The 26,260-nt window shown below is 45.5% G+C and overlaps 1 protein-coding gene and 1 long non-coding RNA gene across 9 annotated transcripts in view; one reads left to right on the forward strand and one right to left on the reverse strand.

Moving 5' to 3' along the window:
• Positions 1-23,809, reverse strand: part of LOC132221319 (uncharacterized) — a 47,439-nt gene extending 23,630 nt beyond the window's left edge. Inside the window, exons 1-2 of the long non-coding RNA XR_009449947.1 lie at positions 23,730-23,809; positions 10,338-10,456 (exon numbers count right to left, since the gene is read on the reverse strand). This is a non-coding gene — a long non-coding RNA (uncharacterized LOC132221319). The remainder of the gene's footprint in view (positions 1-10,337; positions 10,457-23,729) is intronic.
• A 241-nt stretch (positions 23,810-24,050) lies between these two features.
• Positions 24,051-26,260, forward strand: part of BOD1L1 (biorientation of chromosomes in cell division 1 like 1) — a 46,319-nt gene continuing 44,109 nt past the window's right edge. For all 8 annotated transcript variants that reach the window (XR_009449955.1, XR_009449956.1, XR_009449962.1 and 5 more), the window contains exon 1: positions 24,051-24,434. Coding sequence is in view for 4 of the 8 variants with exons in the window: in XM_059675558.1 (XP_059531541.1) it covers positions 24,198-24,434 (237 nt within the window). In the remaining 4 variants the exon portion in view is untranslated. The remainder of the gene's footprint in view (positions 24,435-26,260) is intronic.

A 26,260-nucleotide genomic window follows, 5' to 3' on the forward strand; every position in this document is an offset into this window, starting at 1 on the left:
AGACCAGGCTAAGGACAGATCACCTTTACCAATTTCACAGTGTTGCTCTCTTGTACTCTTGTCTGACATGTGATATACGGAGTGGAAGATGGTTCTTTCTGCTGATTCACGGTGCCTGACAGAGGGTTTCTTTGTCAGGTTTGACAAATAAGAGAGGCTCTTAAAATGAAGTATGAGCCACAGAGGAATAGGATAGAAGGAAAACAACATTATAAGAAGGATCACTTTAGTTATTAAATGGGTCCCACATAACGTCTGTTGAGAGGAAGGAAAAAATAATGAAATATAGGATTTTTTTATTGTTCAACCATCCTTCTTGAATACAACACCACTGAGAAACTAGACCACGATGCTCAAAGTCTCAATAGCATGAAAGCAGGCCTAAAGGAAATGAGTCACGACACAGCAGCAGCTGTTGTTTGCATATTTGTTGATTTTGCGCAGACTCTTCACTATACAACAGGGGTCGGCACGCCACAGCCCCAGGGTGAAATACAGCTTGCTGCCTGGTTGTGTAAATAAAGTTTTGTTGGGATACAGCCAACCCCGCTTGTTTACACGTTGTCCGTGGCTGCCTTTTCGCTAAAATTTCAGAGTTGAGTAATTGCAGTAGAGACTTCATGGCTCACAAAGCTGAAATCTTTGTCCTCCAGTCCTTTGCAGAAAGTTTGCTCCCCCCCACCTCCTCCCCGACTTAGAAGGAAGAGAACCAAACCGACAGACTGAGTACACAAATGAACACTGGCCACACCGCATAGAAAAATGACCCATGTGAATCCATTTGAATTCTGATTCGCGGTCTACAGCAGCAGGCCCATACAACCAAACCATTACCTACAGTAACCTGCACAGGAAACCCACCTGCTCCCTATACATCAAACTTGTAGAAAGTGAGACACTATCTAACAACAGGTCCAAGAAGTCAGATGTTGACTACTGTAACATCTGTATGTATTTGTCTGTAAAGCCCCAAACAGGCAGGACTTTACTAATAACTGATCGCTTTCCTAATTTTTTTTATTGATTTTAGAGTGAGAAGAAGGGAGAGAAAGAGAAAGAGGGAAACATCAACTTGTTCTGCTTATTTATGCATTCATTGGTTATTTCTTGTATGTCCACTGACGGGGATCAAACCCACAACCTTGGCATATGGGGCAATGCTCTAACCAACTAAACTACCCGGCCAGGGCTAGCTTTCCTAATTTTTGTCCCCATTTCTAAATTAGGACCCACCAGAGTTAGTCAAAAATGTACCACTAAGCAATTGCTTAGGATACCCCAATTCCAGTTGTCCCTCCCAGAGGTTCCTCATACCAACATCCTCCAATCAGGGCTCACAGGAAGCCTTCCCTTTTCCATGGGAAAGTTTGCCACTCCTCTGCCTGCCCCGGAGTCTCTTTCAAAATATAAGTGATGGTGGCTGACTCCTTTGCTATACCAAGTTCAGAAAAAAAAAAGAAGAAAAAGCCTGTTTTTCTCATTTGATTGATCTCCAGTTATTTCCACAGAATTCGGAATTAAAGGATCTGAGTCCTAATCCTGGATCTGCCACTCATTCCATCTGTGGAATACTCAACTCACCTGTTTGAAAAAGGAAATTAAAGAGGCGGGGTATCTACCCCTAGGAGCTCATTTGCCATTTACATTTTAGGGGTAAGACTAAATCATACTAGAAATATGTGCAAAGGAAAGAGGCAGCTCTGGGGAAGGAGCAACAGCTTGGATTGGGTCATACATCTAGTACTTGCCTGGCATTGATTAATTGATAATCACTGTTATCTTTGACCACTATTAATATAGTCACCAGGAAAATATATTTCCCCTAGATTCACAAATTTCTTCCTTTCCAAGCAAAATGTAAGCCACTCATTTCAAAATATGGAGAAGTCATTTGTTTGAAAATCCAATTTCACAAATGGCTCATTTGTTAAAGTAATATTTTAATGGACCTGGATTCAAATGCTCTTTTCTAAAGTTTCCATTAGTGGCATCATTTGAGTTTGTCCAAAGCACTGTTTTGCTAGTTTGCTTCATGGATGTTTAGCAATTTCCACAAATGATGATACAATTTTGAATGTTTTGAATGTCTTTCATCTTTTGCAGTACACTTACTTGATTTATGGTGTGTAAAATAAAACACTAATTGTACAGACTTTTCACAGATCTCACTGGGTACCTTCAGTAATATTATCATAGTTGTATTGCCCATGAGTATTCTACAAATGTCTTTATGTAAGTCCTAAACATGCTCATTGTTAAAATAGCCTTTTAAAGCTACAGTTTCTATTAATTAAAAAGGCAACGTATGAATATTTGTTTGGATTTTTTAGCTTTAATCCAAATGTTATGTCACATATAAACAAAGCTTATATTGTCAAATCTGTAATATTCCAGATTGTCCATAAATGCAAGTTGAAAGGTACACTGGACAGTGTCAGGAGTCCTGCCTTCCTGTCTGGAATCTATCCTTCACTGTCTGAGCCAGCTCCAGCAAATAGCATCATGCCTTGGGATCCCTATTTCCTCTCTTATAGGCTATCACTAGGGTTCACATCAAGACCAAAAAGCTATCATCAGTGAGCTCCATAGATTTTCAGAAGTACTGGTGGAAAATGACATTTTTCCGGATGCTAAACTGGATGGCTTCCATCCCAGAGGAAGCCTGAACTCGTAGAATTTCGACAAGTTACGCTGGAGGAGAATTGGAGCCCGAGTGGAATCCAGGGGCTGTGCTTTGTTAGCATTGTTTCACAATCCTACGTTAGCAGCCTCGGCAAAGACTAGGATGGTGAAAAGGGTCAATGGGGGGAAGGAAGGCCTTGACTCAGCCATTCATAGAGAAAGGGCTGAGCTCAATTCTGGGGGTTTGGGGGAAAGCAAGACACAGCCCCTCCAGATATCCACAGCAAGTGAGGAGATAAACACTTTGCAAATGAACACAAACCACTCACTTGCCCGTGATCTCATTGCAGGATCCATTTGGAAAGGAAATGTTGTGTTCTTGTTATCCTAAGTAGTCAGGTGGTCACCAACAATAGATCTAGAACCACACCTTCTGGGCTCAAATCCCCACTCTGCCACTTAATGATTCTGTGATCTTGAGCATTGCCTAAATGCCCTGTGCCTCAGGTTGTTTCTTGTCTGTAAATCAAGGATAATAGTAATACCTAGCTCATGGAGTTTTCTGAGGACTTCAAAAGATGCCTAGCAAATTGTAAGCACTCTTTAACTATTGCTAACTACTAGTTCCCATTTTACTGAGCATTGTCTATATGTGTACATGGATGATGTCAATTAATCTTCACTGAAGTAGGTCCTACTATTCCCATTTTGTAAATAAAGTGAGGCTTACACAGCTTTGGTAAGACCACGATTCAAACTAGTCAGTCTGACCCTAGTGTTAACACTAAAATGTGTAACATTTGGGGGGATAAAGATAATGTATACAGCTGCTTTAACCATAATAGGTTGCTATTTCACACTAGGATCCCCAATAACATCCATCTTTTTAAGATATAGTTATTAGAGAACTATAGTTTCAAAATACAAGTGATGCAAATATTTTAATTTCCCACAAGAGGGCCAACAAAACACTGTAAGGTTCATCTAGTAATATACAACAATCTAAATTAATAATGATGAAACAAAACAAGCTGTCATCTATATTTGACAAGTATGAATAACAGCATGAGAAAAGCACAACCAGCAGACAGCCCTGATGATACCTAATAACTAAACATCCTCCCAGAATACAGTGGGAGTGCCCACAGCTGGGTTCCCTCCTGAACACCTTCCCCAGGCCCTGGTACTGGTAAATTTCAATTTCTAAAGGCTAAAATTTAATATCTCTTATTGACTCACCTAAAATAAGTGAGGCATTTTCTTGTAGAAAAGAAAAGAGGGAAAGAGAGAGAAAGGAAGGGAGGAAAGGAAGAAGAGAGAAAAAAAACCTATGTAATTTGCATTATCCACCAACAAGAAATAAAGGATATTCTCCAAATTGTTTCTGAATCTTTCCTCTCAAAGTCTAGGGTACAATCCTGACTATGTTTATCTCATCTTCTCACTGGATCTTATAAATTCTCTGAGACCATGGTCACCTCATTCCACGTATCTGCATTTATATCCTCACCCTATGCTCTGCTAACCCTTTTCCCCTCTTGGGCCCTCCAATTTCCATAAGGAGCGTGTCTGTCTTTTTTTTTTTTTTTTTTCAGATTACTTCCACACATAATAGGTATATTCCCTTTATGTTAGCATGTACCAATATTGAATTCCACCCAAGTCTTGGGGATTCTAAAATATCCCATCTACTACCTTTGTCATTAGTTTCTTTTATTTCTCATAATCTGCTCATTTGTATGGAGATTCTGAGACCATAATTCCCATCCTTCTCTAAAATTGTTCTTTTCTATAAGTCCCCAGGCACATTCTGCACCTCCATTCTTCTCTCTGAGTCATGCTTATTATCTGTCATCCGAAGCAATTACTTTCCTGAGTGTTTCTCCCTTCTCATCGGTATTAGTTTCCTAAGGCTGCCTAAACAAAGTTCCACAAACCCAGCACTTTAAATGACAGAACTGCATTGTCTCACAGTTCTAGAAATACAATATCCAGATGTTTGCAAGGTTAGCTCCTCCCACAGGCTCTAAAGGACAGCCTATCCCAAGCCTCTCTCTGGTTCCTGGCGGTGGCCAGCAATCCTCAGTGTTCCTTGGAGAGTAGAGACAGCACCCCAACCTCTGCCTCCCTCTTCACGTGGCCACCTTTTCCCTGTGTCTCTGTGTCTTCATGCAGCCTTCCTATAAGAATACCAACCATGGGTTAGGGCTACCCTAACTCAGTAGGGCATCATCTTAACTAATAATCCACAAAGATCCAGTTTCCAGATAAAGTCACATTCACAGGTACCAGAGTTAAGACCTCAACATACCTTTTTGAAGAGACACAATTCAACTCACGGTACCATTTCTATTCAGTTTGGATCCTGTGTTCCAGTCAGTTGGACTGCAGAACTAATAACCTGTTCTCTCTTAGGGCTGGAGCCAGCCCAAGAAGCCATCATCATCTCCTCCTTAGCTAAGGATGCCAATCCTCTTATTCATCCCCATCTACACAGCCTGCTTTGCCTGTCCTATTTTGACACTCCATTCTAAGATCAAAATTTGTATCTGAAGAAATTAATAAACCCACCTGTGTTCTCAAGTTCTCCATCTTTCTGGAGACCTTTCCCTGATGGTGCTGTTCTTCTACACATGAGTCTAAGGTGCAGCAGGCCCTTGGTCACTCGCTAAGTATACCCATCAGGAAGACAGCCATGTTCCATGTGCCCAGATAGACATACCAGACTATAGATGAATCCTGGCTCTGCCACTTACCACTGTGTGACCATAAACCAGATACTCAACAAATGAAGTTACTAGTAATACTAGTCATAGGATTATTATGAATATTAAAATAATGATATTAAATGTTTAGTTTGATATCTGTTATGGGTCCCTCCAAAATTGAAGTCCAAACCCCCAGCACCTCAGAATGTGACTGTATTTGAAGATGGGGCCTTTAAAGAGGTGATTAAGTGGGGAGAACCTAGATGGCAGCAAAGGTAAACACTGGTACTTGCCACCCCCCACAACCACATCAAAATTACAACTAAAATACAGAATAACCATTATCCAGAACCACCTAAAATCTGGCTGAATGGAAGTCCTAAAGCTAAATAAGTAAATAATAAATCACATTGAAACTGGTAGGAGGTGCTGAGGCATGGAACAGGCTGGTCCTACACCCACGTGTGGCGTGTTTTTAATCAGGAGGGAGATCATCTCTGCAGAGGCCGCCCATGAGAAGCACATTCCAGTGCTGAGAAGAGAAGTCCCCATAACTTCAGGCTGTAAAACCCACCGGGGATTGTGTCTGAGTGACATGGAGTTGTGGGAGTCCCAGGCAGTTCCTCTTAAAGGGCCAGCACACTGACTTACGCAAACTCTCTCCCTCTGAGCTCCAGCACTGGGGCAGTGGCGTGGAGTGATCCAGGGACATACCAGGAGAAATTGGATTGTTTGGCACTGGGGCAAGACCAATTTACATTCCCACCAGCAATGTACAGGGTTCTAGTTTCTCCACATTCTCACCAGCATTTATTATTTTCTTTTGGATAATGGCCATTGTAAACAAGTGTGAGGTGGAATCTCATTGTTGTTTTTATTTGCATTTCTCTGATGAGTAGTGATATTGAGCACCTTTTCCTATACATGTTGGCCATTCATATGTTTTCGTTGAAGAATTATCTATTCAGAGTCTTCCTCATTTTTTAAAAAAATTTTCTTCCTCTATTTTTTAATCAGGTTATTTGGGGAGAGTGCTATTGAATTGTTTGAATTTCTTATACATTTTGGATATTAACCCCTATCAGATGTGCTTTCCTTCCTCCCCCATCTATCAAAGTCCAAATGTATTTCAAAGCTTGGCTAAAATTTTACCTTGTGGATGACAGCTTCCGCTGGGAGTCATCTGCCCTTCTCCACCACATCCCAGAAACCAAGACGGAGTCTGGATCCCCCAAGACATTTGCCTTCTCTGCGTTGCTGAGCACAGCCCCCCAGGTCCATGATCCATTCTTTCCAAAATGAAGCAGAGAAAACATAAGCTGCATCCTGAAGTAGAGATGAGGGAATGCCAAGCAAGACACTGCTCACTTATATTTGCTACTCTGGCAAAACACAAAGCAGGAAACCCTTACAACCTGCATTCCAAATCCAACTACATTGATAGGGATAGAATTCCACCAACCCTTCCAAGAAACGTGCATCCCTCAGGCACAGTGAGAAAAAAAATCCTCCTCTATCAGGACCTCCCATTCTCAACTTCCCCTGAGCAAAGAGAAATGAAGAGGTTCCAGAGGGGAACGACATAGGGGCCCGCAGCCCAAATCACTTCTGCAGGACTGGAGAACCAAGGCTGACGTGGCTTTGAAGAGTAACTCAAAGAAGAAACTGGAGAAACTCAAAGTATTATCAGACAAGCTGCAAAATTTTGCAGTTCAGTATGCCCTGTCCCCCACACACCGAGGCACTTAGGGACCCCCACCTAAGGGTCCCTAAGTGTCGTGTCCCAGACAGAAGACAAACCCCATAACCATGTGGCCTGCATTTAAATCTCAACCCCACTGGTACTTAACCTTTCCAAAAAAAAGTCATACAAGTGAACATTAATCGAATTTTCACCATGTGCTAGGCACTGTGCCAGGCACCATGCAACAGGATTCAATGGGTTAATTACATAAAGCTCTTGGTTCAGATTTCAGCACAGAGTAAGCATTTACAACACTCAGTGGCGGTGGCTGTTAAGAAAGACGTCATCCCTATAGCCTGTGGTCAGAAGAATTAGCAGATTTGTCATTTATCAGAAGTTCAAGCACCAGCTTTGTTCCCCACCAGCTGTGTGACCTTGACTAAACTTCTGAAGTATCTCAACCTTCACTTCTCTGATCTTCCAAGCATGCGTAACAATCTCTGCTCTCCAAGGTCATTGGAGACCCAAGTGGCATCTTGGAGATGAATAGGCTGTGAACCTCATTGCACTATGTGTATTGAGGAGATGATTCTGATTACTGCCCTCACCACTGGGTTATTTTCTACCCCTATTCCCACAGTAATGTTTAAGGGAAGAGGCAAAACACACCCAGCCTCCCAGGGGGTAAGTACATGGTGGCAAGCTATTATTCCATACTATGTAATCCAGGGCTCTAAGCCTTGTAAACTTCAAATTCAGAGGACACCAATAAGTCACACATGAGAAAGGTCAATGGAGCAGTCAGTGGGCCCAATTCTTTTAGCAGTCTGTCTGCCCCTTCCCGTCAATGTCACACCATTCCCATCATTGTCACACTATTCTGGCTAAAAGGAGGGCCAGTCTAGCTAGAAGGTAGTTGCAGTGACAATGAGTGAGATGGTAGGCTTCACCAAACAATGGTGGGGCAGGGCTGGAGTGAGTAGAGAGGGAATCATGGATTTTACAGACACACAGAAATTCACACTCTGGCCCCTGCTTCAATGTCACCTGCCATGAAAGCTTTCTTGACCACGCTATCTAAAATAGCCCATCTCTTCCCATGATTATCTAGCTCTGTGCCTCAGTTTCCCTTTATAAAATGAAATATAATGATTGCCAAAACCGGTTTGGCTCAGTGGATAGAGTGTCGGCCTGTGGACTGAAAGGTCCCAGGTTCGATTCGGGTCAAGGGCATGTACCTGGGTTTCGGGCACATCCCCGGTGGGAGATGTGCAGGAGGCGGCTGATCGATGTTTCTCTCTCATCGATGTTTCTAACTCTCTATCTCTCTCCCTTCCTCTCTGTAAAAAATCAATAAAATATATTTTTTTAAAAAAGAAATATAATGATTACACCTCTTTCAGGATGGTGGTGAGGATTCAGTGCATGCTAGGAGCAACTGTTTACAAGCGTGGCACATAGGAAGTATTTAATAAATGTTAGCTTTTATCAATATCCTTACTATTACTATTTTTATCTGATCACTATTGCATTCTAACCTGTGTGATCATCTGAAAGCATTATCTTGGTTGTCTACTTATCTACAAAACTGACAAAGTCTACTTTTCTTAACCTCTACAAGGAGAGGCCTAAGCTATCTCCCCCACTAAATGCTTAATAAACATAAGCTGGTTGAATGAATGAATGAATGAATGATTTGAGTGAATGAGTGAAAAGGCATCCACCACACTCATTAGACTCATCTCTTATATCCCAACAACAAATTAGCAATACATAGTTTCTTAGCTAAATATTAGGCATAAGGAAATAGTGACACTGAGAAAGGTGAGTGGTTTGTCCACACAGGAAAATGGGTGAGCAGTGGGCTGGTTCTATACCAAGCACCCATGTAAGGCCCACTGATGGACTGTCTCCCTCTGGTTATTCATTCCACAAATGTCTGTTAAATTCCTACCCTGGGCCCTGCCCTGAGCTCCCGACACCCATCCACCAGAGGGAGCCCTCTTTAATCCTGGACTGCTTCCCACCTCCTAATCTCAGGATGTCCATAAAAAAGCAAGACTCACACTGTGGGGGAGTCAGGGACCACAGCCCCTCCCCCTATCCCACCCTCACAGCAGACCTGGAGCACGGTTGAGTCCTGTGACACCTGATTTCCTCACAGATGACCGTCACAACCAGAATTAAATTGTCCCCGGGACAAGGACATCTGGGCTCAGTTTCGCCGGTGGGCAAGCCCAGCTCTCGGCTGTGTTTGTTCCCGGCGGGCAAGGTACTGATAAGCATCACCACAGTCAGGACTTGCCGTCCATGACTTACATTCATTTCCTAATCAGTCATCACACTCTGTCCAAGTTCAATGCTGACCTATTGTGCTTAACACCACATTCCCTGTAAGGAGCCACTGGTGCCTAGAGTAAGGGAGGCTGGCCAGCCCTTGTCCCTGCTGCTGCAGCAAGAAAACAGATTTTTAAGGATTGTCCCTCCTTGCTATCTAGGAGTTTTCATTTTGCTCAAAAATGTCTCCCCCGCTTTTCTCTTTTTCTCTTCATGGTTCCAAGACAATCTGAATTACCCAGCTCTATACCGAGCTATTGCCTGCTCAGCCCACCGCACCCCAACAGTACACACACACACACACACACACACACACACACACACACACACATACACACAGAGAGATTATTAGCCAAGAGAACACTGTGACCTTGGGCCAGTCACATCCCTCAAAGCCTCCATTTCATCAACTAGAAAACAAGGAGGCCGGACTAGATTATCCCTCTCTGTTGTGAAACTTCACAATTCTAATTCCCCATGATTTTGGAGTGAAAGTCATATATTTCCTGAGATAGAAGACATGTTTAGAAATAATCCACTACAGCATCCATTCATTTTTCAGCACCACTTCATTTTTGCCACAGCTACATACCACCTATTCTATTATTTACTCAACTATTTTTCTTTAAGTGGACTTTTTTACTTAAATGATTGCATTTCAAAGGGGCATCTCCTCACAACCATAAATAGAAAACCATAATCATCTGCCACACATAGAATGATAACTAAAGGAAAATAAAACCACTTCAGAAAATTCCAACCAGGAGCTAAGGCAGGCCGGCCAAGGACCCCAGACTGCTGCTTGCCCCTCGCTGTTGAAATTGCAGCAGAGCAAGTGTTAAAATATGCTAAAGGCCTGCTAACACCAAAGGAGGCTTTCTCCTCGCCCTGCTCAGCATTGAGGGGAATGACCCCCTCCCAAGGGGTGTTAATGTTATTTGAAACCGAGGCTGGACACCACCCAAGATCACTCCCCAAAACTTCACTTGGGTAAAATGTCTTCACTGCTGTTCTTTGCTCACGATTGCAGCCAGTCCATCCAAAGCTCCCAGTTGTTCATTTCGGCATCTCCACCATCGCCTTCACCTGCAGCACTGCCAGGAAGCTGGGATGAGAAAAACAGGAACCTCGGAAACACACACACCCAAGTGCCCACACCCAAAAGGCTCCAAAGGAATTCTGTAAACAGCAAAGTGCCTTCCCGGGTGCTTACGCAAGTCCACAGCTCCAGGAGTCTTTGACCTTGGGCATGTCCAATATCACTGCCTTTTCTTAAGGAACCCCTGCCCATGTGCAACAAAGAAAGCTTCCACTAACATTTAGGGAGTTCTTTAAATATATATATACATGCTTTCAAGGGCCGACGCTCAACCACCAGCAGGGCCATTTAGGGAGTTCTTAAGGTGGTGTCCCTTCCCTTCCTCTCTTTCCTGTCTTAATAGACACTGTGTGGAGTGTGGCCAGGTGGTACACACGTGGGAGACAGCAGCCACAGGGGACAGGGAAAAGAGCCCTAGGGAAGGCATGCCTTCCGTTTACCTGCTATGGGGTAGAGTAAATAATGACATGTTCCAGCTTTGGATGCAGTCTGGCTTGCAATTCCATTCTATCATTCTGCAGCAACAGAAAGTTGGGCAAGTTGCTCGTCCCTATGAGCTTTCATCTCCTCCTTCACAGAATAGCTCTAATGACACATACATGTTGTGAAGATGTAAAGAGTTACGGCAGGTACAGCGTCAGTCAGGCACACAGAGTAACACCCAACACTGGTTCTCTTCCCCCATTAGCTTTCATAGAGGTCCAAAGTCCACCCTCTTTTTATTTGTTTGATTGTTTGTTTTGCCTTCTGAGCCTGAGTCTCCTCTGGAGGGCAGGGGGGGTGGGGGGGAGCTGTGAATTTTGTTCATTTAAGGATTTTTTTATGACTTGATTGTGGAAAGTGATTCATGGGAGTAAGTGGAATGACAAGAAGGGGACAGAGAGAAGAGGAAAGAAAAACTTCACACCACTAAACCCAATAATCAGCCCCTTTTTGAAAAATCATTAAGCAGCCTCCTGGAAGCCTTTCAAGTCCCCCAAAAATTTGGGGTATGAGAGAAAAACAACATAAATCTAGAAACTGTGGTGCATTTTGTGCATAGATTTGAATAAGAGAATTCTTGCGTGGTTTTGCCTATGCAGTTGGGGAGGAAGGGAAAGACACAAAGAAAAACAGAGAAACACTCCCCCCTGCTGCCTGGATGACAAATAGCAACATAGACGTAAAAAATGTCCACCGTCAAAAAACACGCTCAAACCCTAAACGTTTGCAAAGGATTCACTGTGTGTATATGCTTTAATTTGGTGAAATGCATTTTCCATCTGAAGTTACCTTAACAGGTTGTAAAAAATGATCAGAGAAAAGAAGCTTGCTCTTCAACGATTATTTTTCACTGAGCAATGTATTTCTTTATTTGAGCAGGTAATACGTTGACACGAGTTTGAAATCAAAACTATGTAAAAATTGTAAATTGAAAAAAATATCACCTCTTGTTTATGTCTTTCTTACCCAGGCACTGTTATTAGATTTTTGAGTAAATACAGCAAATATAACTATATAATCTTTTTTCCTTCTTTCTCATACAATAGCTACTCAACCCTGGTCTACATAACACCATGTCCCAGAGGTCTTTCCAATTCAGGACAGAAGTGAGATTTCTTGTTCTTTCTTCATGGAGCATTTTTAGATATTGCCAGTTGGGGAACTATATAAACTGTTTAAACTATTGCAAGATGTGCCCTGGCTGGTGTGCTCAGTGGTTAGAACATTGGCCTGTGCATAGAAGGGTCTGGAGTTCCATTCCCCATCAAGGGCACATACTTGGGCTGCAGGTTCCATCCCAGAACACCATTGGAGCACTTGAGGTGGGGGTGGGGGGGTGGGGGGGACGGCCAAGAGAGGAGCAACCAATGAATGTGTCTCTCTCACACTGATGTTTCTCTCTCTCCTTTTCTCCCTCTCCCTCCTTCCCTTCCCCTCTCTCTAAAAAACAATGGAAAAAAAATGCCCTCAGGTGAGGATTAAAAATATTATGGCAAGATGTGAATGACTTCAAATGTTTAATATAGAAATGACCTTCTGCAGCCCACATTACCCACAAGCACTGTCCCTGTCCGTTTGTAATAAATGTGTCTGTCTCCTGCCTGCGTTTCCATTCTGGTGCCCCCGCTGATGAAAATCTCTCGTCTTGATCGCCACTGTGTTCCATGCCAGAATAGAGCTTTGGCGTCACTGAACTTTAGAAGCTGGTGCTCAGAATTAAAAGGGCTTAATGCTACCAAGATTTCTATTAAAACGCCCAGGGTGGTGGAAAAAGCCCTTTACTTCAGCTGAAATGTTTTTGTAAAGGGCAACACAGAAAATACAAACTCCACTGCCTTCCTGTGGTTGGATACCCCAGCCATCGGCCTGTCCTGAAAATGGCAGGGCTGCCAGCTCTCGATGGAAGTCACATTTGACTCACTGTATTGAAAAGAGTTTAAAAACGGCGTCTTCCAGTGCAGGCAGCAAGCCAGAGAGACTGCCAAGGTCAAAGAAAAATCCAATTATCCATAGTAAATACTGACTGTACGATTAAATTATACCAGCTAGGGAAACATTTGATCTGCAACTGACTTTTCCAGAAAATCCCCCCTCGAGTTCAGCCTTCATCAGCATCTGGCTGACAGATTCCCTTCTGTCACTCAGCACCTGCAATGGGTCTGTAGGAAATGCATCAGGGCCTACCCACATGCCCTTGGCCAGGCCTGAAGGTCACCCACAGTTTCAGTTGGAGTTCTCATGCACGCAGATAAATCACCATCAAGGCCCTGCTTCTCTCCACCTGGGGGCTTTTTCTTTTTTTCTTTTTTAAAATATATTTTTAGTGATTCCAGGGAGGATGGGAGAGGGAGAGAGAAACATCAAAGATGAGAGGGAATGATTGATCAGTTGCCTCCTGCACGCCCCACACTGGGGATCAAGCCCGAAACCTGACTGGGAATGGAACCGTGACCTCCTGGTTCATAGGTCAATGCTCAACCACTGAACCACGCTGGCGGGGCCTGGGGGCTTTTTCTGGTTCCAAAAGTATGCCCTGAACAGTTCAGGCATGCGGAGCAGGACAAAAGTATCAAAAAGTTAAGGTCCCCAAGAGCAACCCTCAACCAATGAGAGATGAGAGATGGTAGATCCGTATCCAGCCCTCAGAGGGACACCAATGCGACTGAGCCCCAGGTGCTCCCAGTAGTGACCCACTCATCAACCCCTTCCTTTTGGCTTTTGGCCCTTCTCTACTCTCTTGGCTTCTCCCTAGGATCACCTCCTGGACAATCTGAGTCCATTCCGGAGACAGAAACCACACAGTAATTTAAACAAACAAAAAAAAAGACTAATGCGAAGCATCATTAACTCTGATAAAGAGTAACTGTAAGATACAAGGAAACTATCAGGCACCCTATGGCTTAGGGTGAGTACCCACGCAAGGACAAAGTTGGGAGGGATCCAGATCCCTGAGATATGGTTCTGCCCACGGACTAGCAGAGAAGCCTGCTGCTCTGGCCTGCTGGGAGCTAGTCTGCAGGTCTCGCAAATGCAAGAGGCCACCCTCCAGAGTGCATGTGAGAGTAGACCATCAGCACCGTGTCCCTCTAGCGCCCTCTACCGAGAAAACTGAACATGGTGCTCACATTGAAGGAGAAATACTTTAAGGAATTCCTTTATCACAGAGCATAGAGGCAATGCATTGGTAACAAATACTCCTCCCATATAAAATACTTGTCCCCAAATCCTGGCCTCAGGATCTGCTTTTGAAGAACCCAAATCAAGAGAATGTCTACTAGTATAAGATCTGATTTCCATCTTGGCTCTGTGCAACCTTAAGAAAGGCCATAGTTCTCATCTATAAAATAGAGGTAGTAATAAACAATACCCACCTCTCAGGGTGTTAAGAGAATGAAAAAAAATAGACCATTTTGCAATGCATCTGATACAAAATAAGTGTTCAAAAATGCCATCATCTGCCTTCCTCCTTTTCAAACCAAATTTCAGCTTCAAGGTTCTTTTTCAGTGTCAAGGGGTTCTGAGCTGCTCAGCACAAGACATTTTGTTCTTCAATGTGGCTTAGAACAGCTTTGGTGGGGAAGAGGTTAGAAGAATACTTTCCCCTGGAAAGGGACTGTGTGAAGAATTAGAAGGATAAAGATAAAGAAGTGTTTCTCTGCAGAGGAAGGTTCAAGGATAATTTTTCCAGCAATACGATACACCAAATTCTATTGGCACTTAAATAAATGAGCTTTAGCCCAGCTGGCATGGCTCAGTGGTTGAGTGTCGACCTGTGAACCAGGAGGTCACGGTTCTATTTCCGGTCAGGGCACATGCCCAGTTGCAGGCTCAATCCCCAGTGTGGGGTGAGCAGGAGGCAGACTATCAATGATTCTCTCTCATCATTAACGTTTCTATCTCTCACTCTCTCTTCCTCTCTGAAGTCAATAAAAATATATCATAAAAAAATAAGTGAGCTTTAAAAGGGTGTAATAATAGCTATTATGTGTTGAGATCTCACTATGTGCCAGAAATTTATAGTCAAAATCTTGTTTAATTCTCACAAGTCTTTAACAAAAAATGCCATTTTTAATCACAGTTTTGGAAATAATAAAACAGAGGTTCAGAAAGATGAAGCAATTTGCCTAAAGTCAGAGCCAGGATTTGAACCTGAGTCTACTTGACTATTATGGTGGACAGAACCCTGATTCAGAGCAAGGAGTCAGGAGATTGTGGTTTGGGCTTAATCTCTAAATCCCTGTGTAATCCAGGAGGTAGTATTTCCTTTCCCAAGGGAATGATTTTCTCTCCTGTGAAATCAGGGAGTTGAGTTAGAACCATGGTTCTCATGGGGACGGAATCACCCCCAAGGATATTTTGGAAATTTGTGGGAATGACTGGCATGGTGATACAAAGGACACTCACTGGCTTTTCACGGTTGGGGTCCAAGAACAGTGGACACCCTCTGGGATGCTTGGGGTTGTCTTGTCCAATGAACAATGTGCTTCATGCCACATATAGCCCACAGAACATTCCTGTAGCTGAAACACCTGTCTGAACCTAGACCCCAACTCCACTCTACACACCAAAATAGATGATCCTTACCCAGTTTAATATACAATGAATTTTCCAGAGCCAATTGAGGGAAAATTGTTATTAGAAATCTGTCATCTTTTGGAAAATTATATCACCAACAACAATGCAACTCATGATAGAAGTTAGCAGACCATCACACCGCCCTCTCCACTCTGCATGTGAACTGACCAAATGTATAGCTACAAGTGTCTGTGTACTTCATTGTGTCTTCTAATATAGTAGCCCCCAAGCATTTGAAGAACACATTACCTTACTATACGAAGTTACTTTCTTTTCATTTTTCCATTGTATAATAGTTAGGATTCCATATGGATTAAAAAGAAAATACTTGTGTAGGCAGGTTGTATTGTCTGTGAACTTCAAGATATTGAAAGAGGCATTGGAAAGACTTGTTTTCAAAGAGATGCTGGGCACAGGGAGAGAGGTTCTGTCCTCACTGTTTCCTAAAAGATGACAGCCCCAGTCCAAAGCCAAGAACCAAGATGCACAGTATGCAGATATGTTCACCTACTCAACGTGGCTCCTTAGTACTGACGCTAAGCCAGGAACTGCTGTGGGTTCTGGGTGCACCAGAGATGGAGGAGACCTGAGCGCCTGGCTTCGTGGAGCTTCCACTGGGAAAACAAAGGCCCGGGTCTACTGATGTTAAATATTCACCTAACCTTTAGCCCAGTAAATCCACTACTGGGTACAGACTCAAGAGAATAAAGGGCTAAGTCCATATATCCACCCAAAGGCATTACAAGGATGTAGACAGCAGCTTTATTCAGAGTAGACAAAAGCTGCCAACAATCCAAAAGTCTGCATGTGAGGTATCCCTGGGAGGCAGGCACTGAGTGAAAGGGGAAAGTGTGTGGCTGGGAATACAAGGGAATCACACCTGTGCCAGGGCTCCCAGCCGCGTGAAGCACTGGTAGAGAGGGCGCGCCATCTTGTGGCGGAGATGGTGCAAGTCAGGCTGGTTCACGGAGAGATGTGAGGCTGCACAGAACTAGCACCTTTTTTTTTTTATTAGTTAAGGTATTACAAATGTGTCCTCATCCCCCCCCCCATTAACCCCCAACCTCCCCTCCCCCGCCCCGCACACTCATGCTCCCATCCCCCTGTTGTCCATGTCCATTGGTTTGGCTTATATACATGTATACAAGTCCTTCGGTTGATCTCTTCCCCTTAACCCCGCCCTCCCCTACTTTCCTTCTGGGGATTGATAGCCTGATCGCTGTTTCTCAGTCTTTGGATCTGTCCCTTTTCATCAGTCTATGTTGTTCTCTATAATCCACAAATGAGTGAGATCATGTGGTATTTATCTTTCTCTGACTGGCTTATTTCACTTAGCATAGCATCTTACAAGTGATTCCAGGGCAGGAGCCCTCTGAGTGTCTGTGGATATCTAGCAAATGATATAATTTCAATTAAAGTCATCGTTTATTGAAAGTTTACAATGCACTGATTCCTAAGCAAAGCCTTTCAATGCAACGCGCGCGCACACACACACACAGCTGCCAATATTCTCCTCATTACAGTGATGAAGAATTGGGCCTACAGTCATGGATAATTCACTATCCTGAGTCACAGAGCAAGTAGAGATGGAGGTGGGGTCGACCCTAGGGGGGAATCATAGCGATCCTCATTTGTAACTATGAAGGGGGGGGACCGGCGGGGGGCGCAAGGGTCTGTCTGACTACATAACAGACACAGGGGGAAACACAGGGAACTGAATGCCAGCCAAAAACCTGCCCTGGCAACCATGCCCCTTTCTCTCCAGGTCCCCAACTTGTTCTGTAACTAGGCAGAAAAAGGGGTGGACCATAGGGGCACTTGCAGTATGTACTGCTCAGTGTTTAAAACTGGTTCCATGGGGGAAAGAAAGCCCTGATTTGTGGCACTGGCCAATGTCTGTGCTGGAAATGCTCCCACTGTGGCCAGTTTCAGCTACCAACTTGGCATCAACTACTTCACAAATTTCCTGATACTTTAACCTCAGTGTATACTTGTGGAATCGATTCTGTTCTAAGAAAATAATGCTTGTTAGTTAGAAGTGGGGCCTTCCCCCACCCCCCAGTCCCAGATCATCCTGAGTGCTTAGAATCCCTGAGAACCTCCTGCAGGTTTTTCCTCACAAGGGTAATTGACTGCAGCTGGCAGGCCCACACAGTCTGGCTGTGTGATTGCAATTACGGCTCTGGGCTCTAAGGACTGAAGATTCGTCGGGTAGGTGACATCCCGGACCAGAAGCTTTGATGTCATGGCTGTTGACAAACTGGAGAAAAGCTCCATCCTGGTGAAGATTGGGTTCAATTATTAAAGAACGAATTCAAACTCTTACATATCAAAAAGCAGAGTGAGAGTGTGGATGAGCCACACACACAGGGGTGGGCAAAAGTAAGTTTATGGTTGTGAGTGACATTCCTTGGAGTAAGTAAAGCCATGGCAATACTCATCCCCTGCATGTCTTTCCCCATAGGAACAAATGCAAACCTACTCTGGGCCACCTGCAGGTATCTTGACGGTGGGTCACAATGAATCACAGAATAACCGTCTTTAACCAGCACTAGAGCATAAAACGAATAATAATGGAACTGCAATAAAAGAGGAATGTGATAACTGGGACCTATGCCCTCCCCCGGGGTCCGATTTCCTTTGCTGCTGCTGCTGCTTCGAACACTGGGTTGAGTTGGGATTTCCTGGGGGCAAGTTCAGTGGGGTGCTTAAATGCATAGGCTTTGGGTGGAAATCTATGGAACTGATCAAGTTACTTAACATTTCTAAGCCTCAGTTTCCTCGTCGGTGGACTGGTGACACTAACAATGCTGTCACAGCAGTTGCTGAGAGGAATTGAGCATGCACTTGTATCCACTCTTTAATTCAAGCTTGTTGGCAGGGAAAAGACTTCAAAAATACTAACTCAAAGGTGTTCTTTAGGGAGGAAAATCAATCTGACTTAATAAGCACTACTCAGCTAGAGTTTTACAAGAGGAATGCCTGGTTTAAAGGTTATTAGGATAAGTTCAGGCTTAGAGGGCATTCATGGCACCTGTGCTATCTGGTTAAGGGTTACGGGGCACATCAATGAACTGTAGTCAGCACAGTGGAGTCAGTCTGCCTTCCCAGAAGGATTCCCAATTGCATTAAAGTCCATCAGGAAAATACTTCAGCGCTTTATCAGGAATGCTAGATCCCACCCAAATGGGCTGAAAATCACATCAGCCCCCCGAGTTCTGCGCCAGATGAGGTTTGGAATGATTTCCTTTCACAGTAACCACCACACCGGGTTACCGTGAGGGTTCGGTGAAACGGTAACAGTAGCGAAATGTACCGTGTGTTTATCCTGAGCCAGAGTCAGTGGTGAGCACTTCACGTCCATGATGAAACCATATCATCCACCAGGTTAAATTTCTCTAGGGGCACATCCCCTGTCCTTGCTGTCTAAGACCTACTTGATCCGATTCCATCTGATTCTGCTCTCCCCCTTGTCCAGTATTCTTCATCTGCAATAACCTGATGCCTGCTCCTCAAACACATTGAGCCGACTTCTGCCCCAGGACCTTAGCACTTGCTGTTCTCCCTGCCAGGGCGGCTCCTCCTCTTTTCCCATGGCTGGCTTCACCGGGACATTCAGATCTGAGAAAGAGCTCCCCTAACATCCAAGTTGCTACCCAGTCGCCCTCCATCATATCACCCTACTTAACCTTCTGCAGAGCACATATCGCTGCCTTATACGTTATTCGTGCATTTGTTTGTTGGCCACTGGCTCCACTAGAATGGAGGCACCGGAAGGACAAGGGCTAGCCGGCCCGCTCACCTGCTCTCTCTCCCACCTGTTGTGAGTGCATATAAGGAGCCTAAAACATATTCGTGGAATGAATAAATGATCTCAATCAATCCTCCCCCAAACCCTATCTGGTAGATCTCTTATTCTTTCTATTTCACAAATGAGAAAACAAGGTGCAGACGGGTGGGGCAATTTGCCCACAGTCGTCAGCTGGATGGAAAACAGCAAAGCTGAAATGCAGGCCGCGTTGTGGCTCCACCTCCCCTTTATGCATTACACATCTAATCTAGGAAATGGAAATAAATCTGCCTTTGCTTTAGACTTAAATTTAAATTAGTTTCTCTGACATTCATTAGTCAAAGGGCTATCTGCTGCTCTATGTAAATCAAAATGAAGAAAAATGCCCACTTCAGGGGTGAATATGCCTCTAATTGTATGCATCTATCTCTTCTATGACTAGCCTTGAATATTAAGCTACTTAACAACTTGCTCATGCCTTCCTTTCCCTCTGCCCATCCAGCATCCGTCATCTCTTTCAAAGGCAAGGTGAAGGCCGCCTTCCTGCGTAGTGCCTCAGTGACTACCTCAGCCCACCCCAGTGCCCTTCCACACACGGACACATTCATTTTCTACGTGACCCAGCCACTCTTATTTTATCTTCTATGCAGAATGTGTGCTTAGCAAGCAAGTCTTGTCTTTCCAAGTAGCATGGTGGCTCCCTGAGACTGGGGCCCATGCCCACTGGGCTTCCCTTCCTAGGCACACCCGCCTAGGACCAGCACGATGGCACAGGCACCTGCACAGCTGCCTAATAGCAGGAAATGGGACTACAGAAATAAAAGTGCATTTTCTTCTCTCTTCACTCCTTGTTGCAAGTTCTGAATTTTAAAACAACACGAATGCTCTTTACTGCAAAACTCACTTTTTAACCACCACTGTAAGTTGATCAATATCAGACAAAGATCAACTTTGATCTTAACTGAGCCTACTGTCTTTTTGTATCTATGATAACAAGTCTTTACAATGTCAAGGTAACTGTAACTTCTCTTTTTCCATACCAATGCCTTAGGGCACCAGGGTGGAGACCACAAAGTCCCTCATTGTTGACTGTTAACTATCCTGTACCCACCTATGTGAAAGAAGCATGAGTCTATCATTCTTCTTTTTCCCCATCACCAGAGGTTTCCCTGCTTTGCTTTCTCCCACCTCCCTAATCTATCACCATCTCCTGCTTTGATGGTAATTTATAAAAATAGGTAAAAACCCGCCATTCTCCAGAGCATTATCTCAATACGTTGAGATTCTGCTTCTCGGTAATTGTCGACAGTTGAGTTCAAATAAACTCACAAAAATTCTTTTTTTAAAAGATATATTTTTACTGATTTTACAGAGGAAGGGAGAGGGAGAGATAGAAACATCAATGATGAGAGAGAATCATCGATCAGCGGCTCCTGCACACCCAACACTGGGGATCTAGCCAGCAACCCAGGCATGTGCCCTAATGGGGAATGGAACCATGACCTCCTGGTTCATAGATCAAGGCTCAACCACTGAACCACACTGGCTTGACCAAAAAGTCTTTACTGGTTTGAATGTTTCTTACATTAACACCGGACACCAGGCATCAGAACATGTAAGGAATTGAAACTGTCCTGAAGACACCTGATCACACACCTACTGGATTCCATCCACATTCCAAGCCCACCAGCTCAGCCCCCAAACCCACTGATGACAAAGTTTCCTGCCAGTAACTGCATATAAGAATGAAACTTAAGCTCCTGGGTGCTGCCATCATCAACACAATGCCCCCTTGGCTGGCGTCTGTGTGGCCCTTCCCTTTGGATATCCCATCCCTCTTCCTCTTTTCCAAAATAAAATCAATGTTCTCTTTTTTAAAAATTCTTTACTGTTGAAAGTATTACATATGTCCCCTTTTTCCCTCATTGACCTCTCTCAGCCCGCCCCCGCCCCCCAACCCAGGCCTTTACCCCCCTATTGTCTATGTCCATTGATTATGCTTATATGCATACAAGTTCTTTGGTTGATCTCTTACCCTCCCCACCCCCCCAAAAAATCAATTTTCTTTAATTACCATCTGAAATGGCTATTTAGCCTGCCGGCGAGCACCATCCACCATGTTCACCTTTTATCATACTACGCACTTATAACATAAACATTTAGTGACATGTTATATTGCTAAATATATTGTTGGTAATTAGGTAAAGGGGAAAATATGTCATATTCCCATCTTGTTTTCATAACTAATTTTGAAAATGGATAGAATAATTATATCTCCCACCATTTTAATCTTGCTTTTACTAATAAATCTTTTAAGATTCATTTCATGACTCTCACTGCAGCCTTCATTATACGCCTCAAAATGCATGACACTTTATGGGAATTGATGCAATTAAGCCAAACTGTTTCTGAGGGAAAGTAAATGCAATTTGGCTAGTTTGATGTTAATTAGGTTATAAGACAAGCATTTTTCATACTTGACAGTTTCACCTTGAATGAGCTGTATCATTAGCTGCAAAGTTTGGGCAAAAACAAAATTGAACCACCTAACAACAACACCAAAAGGCATTTTATCCAAAAACTTCATGACAATGAAAAATGTTTACATTTTCCCCAAAGTTTGAATATATCAGGTAAACATGGTACATCTCATGATGGAGTGCGGGGAGGTCAACTTCAAAGGCATTTGATGCTTTGGTAAAACCTATTTGGTATATTTCCCCAAAACTGAAAGATTAAGAAAAAGAAAAAAGCACAAGGTAAACAAACTCTTTGACAAGTGAGGTGGTTTTCAATTCTTTGCTTTCAACAAAATTGGAGGTCCTAATTGAATAGTCGGCTCACAGATCATCAAATCTAATTTTTTGATATGAAGAATTGACATTGCTACAATAAAACTCTGTCCACAGGTACAGTACTTGTTTATATGAACAGGGTTTCTGACAGCATACGGCTATAAAAACTAGAATTAGGATTAAATGGATGTGCAACTCTTCCTGTTCTAGCAATGACATCACCCACAGAGGAATGAATTTTATAAAGCTACTAGAGGCCCAGTGCATTAATTCATGCACAGGTGGGGACCCTCTGGGTGGCCTGCAGGGATCCGGCCAAAACCCGCAGTCCAATGAAACCTGCAGTCCAATGCCGCCTGCAGCTCCTACCTGCTGCTCCTGCTCATCCTGGGCCCCACTGTGCCTGCTGAGGGTTCCCGCCCAATTAGTCCTGATCGGGAGAGGTTTGCACTGCCATAGCAGTGCTCGCCAGCTGTGAGCCCTGTGTCTGGTGCCCGCCTGAGGGGAGTGGCCTGTGGGATCAGGCTGAAACCAGCCCTCTGACAACCCTCAAGGAGTCCCGAATTGCAAGAGGGCGCAGGCCAGGCCAGGGACCCCACCGATGCATGATAGGTCTGGGAAGGGACTAAGGGAGGGCTCCAGGGCATGTCTAACCCATCTTGCTCAGTCCTGATTGGCCGGACCACAGCAGCAAGCTAACCTATTGGTCGGACCATCTGCCCCCTGGTGGTCACTGCACGTCATAGCGACTGGTTGACCAGTTGACTGCCTCCCTGGCCCCTGGTGGTCAGTACATGTCATAGAGCCATTGAGCGGCCTTAGCATATAATTAGCATATTACGCTTTGATTGGTTGAACAGTCCACCAGTCACCAGAGGACGGGACAATTAGCATATTAGGCTTTCATTATATAGGATGCTATCCACTTCACCAAGATGCATTTTCTTTTTCAATACGTTTTTATTGACTTCAGAGAGGAAGGGAGGGAGAAAGCAATAGAAACATCAATGATGAGAAAGAATCACTGATCAGCTGCCTCCCGCATGCCCCCCACTGGGGATTCAACTTGGAACCGGCATGTGCCCTGACCGGGAATCAAAGCAAGACCTCCTGATTCAAAGGTCGACACTCAACCACTGAGCCACACCAGCTGGGCAAGATGTATTTTCCAACACATTTCACATTCTACTCAATAGCTATGAAAATCGGCAATCTTTGTTTTGCTTTGATTGTGTGCTAATATCTTATGGATAATAGTCCAGAATCACGCGATTGGCTTTCTCTGTAACCTTCAGCAATTTAGCTCATAGCTCTGGGCCTGTTTCCCACTTTGCGAATTGAGGGTAGTGGTGGGACCCAGTGTAGCGTTGCTACAAAGATTGAGTGAGATGATGCAGGTCAAAGCTCTTGACGCCAACCTGGTACACAGTGCATGCTATGCAAGCGTGACCAGCTATGATCAGAGGAATCAAAAGCAAAACCCTTAAAACTAACAGCCTGTGGGTTCATCTTCACCGGCAGGGAACCGGTGCTGCAGGGATCGGGTCCACCTGGCTGGCACCCTGGGAGTAACCAGAGGTGGGCCCGAGGACAAGGAGGATGGGGTGGGGACCTGACAGGAGGCCCCTGGAGCTACCTGCGTGCAGGAAAACTGGGCTGGATCCTGAAAACGAGGGTTTGGGGAGAGGTCAGAACAAGCAGTTCCACGTGCGGTTCCACGTGCAGGAGCCAATGCGTCAGGCCCTAGCTCCACCGATAGCACCAGGCCAGCAGCGTCTGCGCCGCCCGGGGAGCCGCGCAGATCCAACGCCAGCCTTCGTGGACCCAGCTCCGCGCCGCCACTCCGAACGCAGTGCGCCTGCGCGGGCGGGGGCCGGAACTGGCCCTGCGCGGCTTCCGTCGCCGCCCCTCCGTCGCGGTTGTCACCGCCTTTTCCTCCCTTCCCCCAGTTCCCTTTCACTTCCGGGGTTGCTGTGGATCCGCTGGTCCCGTAACAACATCCTGTGGGCCTCCCTCAGGCAGCGGGACCGGTGCAGCCGCCGCCTCCCAGGAGCGCCGCTCGCCCGCCCGCCCTCCCGGCCCGCACCCTCCCGGCCCAGCCGCCATGGCCACCAACCCGCAGCCGCAGCCGCCGCCGCCCGCGCCGCCTCCTCCCCCGCCGCAGCCGCAGCCGCCGCCGCCGCCTCCCGGCCCTGGGACTGGCCCGGGCGCGGGCGGGCCGGGCGGCGCGGGCGCCGGCGCGGGAGATCCTCAGCTCGTGGCCATGATCGTGAATCACCTGAAGAGCCAGGGCCTCTTCGACCAGTTCCGCAGGGACTGCCTGGCCGACGTGGACACGAAGGTTCGGGGCGCGCGCGTGCATGGGTGTGCGGGGCAAGGAAGGGGAGGGTCCCTGGGCCGCCTTCTCGGCGGTCTCCGCGTGCGTGGACCGGCCGCGCCTCTGCCTCCCCAGCGGGGCCCGTCCGCGCGCCGCTCCCCGGGTTCCCGGGCAGCCGCTCCCTCCGCGCGCTCATTCATTCGCCCGCCGGCTCCTCGGTTCTGCCTGACGGGGGCTGAGCACCCACTACGCGGCTTGGGCGCCAGGGATATCCCCGCGAGCAAGACTCCCGGTTCTTGTGGGGACACGTTTGGAAACGCTAAGCAGCGCTTTCATCCCCGGTGAATCTGTTTTTCTTGGTTTACTTAGTATCCATGCTCCTCTCTTGGAGAATTCTGGCCGGGAAGGGCCGTGTCTTTGTCCTTTGGAGAAGTTAAGTGATAGGTGAATCAAATTGTGTGTCGGGTGCATTGCTGGATGGGGGAGCGGGCGGTGTGTGCAAAGGTGCAAAGGTAGAGCTGGACAGCGAAAAGGTGGGTCGGGAGATGGGAACTTGAGTGTCTCCCAGTGACTGTCTGATCTGGGTAACTTCGGACAAGTCACTTCCCCACAGCGAGGAGTTTGGGGGCGGAGGGGAGACCCGAGCCATCCAGTGGGAAAGGATGGAGGAGAGGATGGAGGAGGAAGGACAGGAAATGAAGAGTTCAGGAGAGAGACGAGGAGAGGGGAAAGGTCTGCAAAGCGGTTCCCTGGACAAGAGGAGTCGGGGGCTGCCCAGGGGGCGGGGCTTAGCGGCAAATGTCAGCGGGAAAGGGGTGTTAGCGGGGCCTGGTTCTGCAAAGGAAGAGCCAGGTAAGCTCACCCGGTTCTGCAAAGGCAGAGCCGAGGACACCGGGAAGGAGCAATCTTGGCGAGAGGAACGGAGTACTGGAAGCCTCTGTTGGGAACAGTTGGAAAGCTGTTGCTTTTTTCTTTTTTTGGTTTGGTTTGGTACAAGACAGAGTATGGAGTGTGGTCTTGTGTTTGGGTTGGGCGGAGGGTGGCTGGTTTTGGCTTAGATATGGTTGGGTCCATTGGGTGGTTTTGATGGGGTGGGGGGTTTCTCATAGCATGCTCAGCTGTTCTGAGAAGCCCGGTTTCTCTGAGAAAGGGGTGTTTGCCGTGCCCAGCCGTTAATTCTCCCCTGCAACTTTGAGGTGAACTGCACGGTTCTGCTGTGTCCCCTGGGAAAACCTTGGTGAAAATCTAGGCACGTCTTTTCTTACAAGGACCCTGGCCCACTGTGTGGACCAGAGTGCAGGGTGCCTTTTCAGGCATTGGACATTTTCACCACGGAGAATTCAGTTGACTTGGGATGTTTATCTCTGCAGGGAGTATGTCGTTTTCTCGCTTTGCTTTAGGGAATATGCACAGCCACCTTTTTTAAAATAATGCCTGTAACCCCCCCCCCTTTTTTTAAATGGGATATTAGATAAGCATGGCCAGGTAAACGTTACCCGGATAAAGCCAGTTATTTGTGTCCGAGATTTCAATTTGCAGTTCCCAGAAACGGACAGATCTGCGTTGTTGGGTATGGAAATTTAAAATATACTGATGGGTACTGTGTATAAGGCTCAGCTTTTTCTTCACTCCACCCCCACTAAACCTTACTGCTCGGTGTCTGTGATATTGCTACAGGGCCTCTCAAAGTGAAGCCTTAATACCTGTCTTGGGGGGAAGGAGGGAAGCACAGTTTCTTAGACAAGGTCCTAATGAAAGCTAGGACCTTCTCCCAAGAAAAATGCACATGTACATGTTAAAGCGCTGTTTTTTACCATTCAAGAATGGTTGACAGTTGGCAATTTCATGTG

The sequence above is a fragment of the Myotis daubentonii genome, chromosome 1, assembly GCF_963259705.1.
Source record: "Myotis daubentonii chromosome 1, mMyoDau2.1, whole genome shotgun sequence".
Classification (NCBI taxonomy): Eukaryota; Metazoa; Chordata; class Mammalia; order Chiroptera; family Vespertilionidae; genus Myotis; species Myotis daubentonii.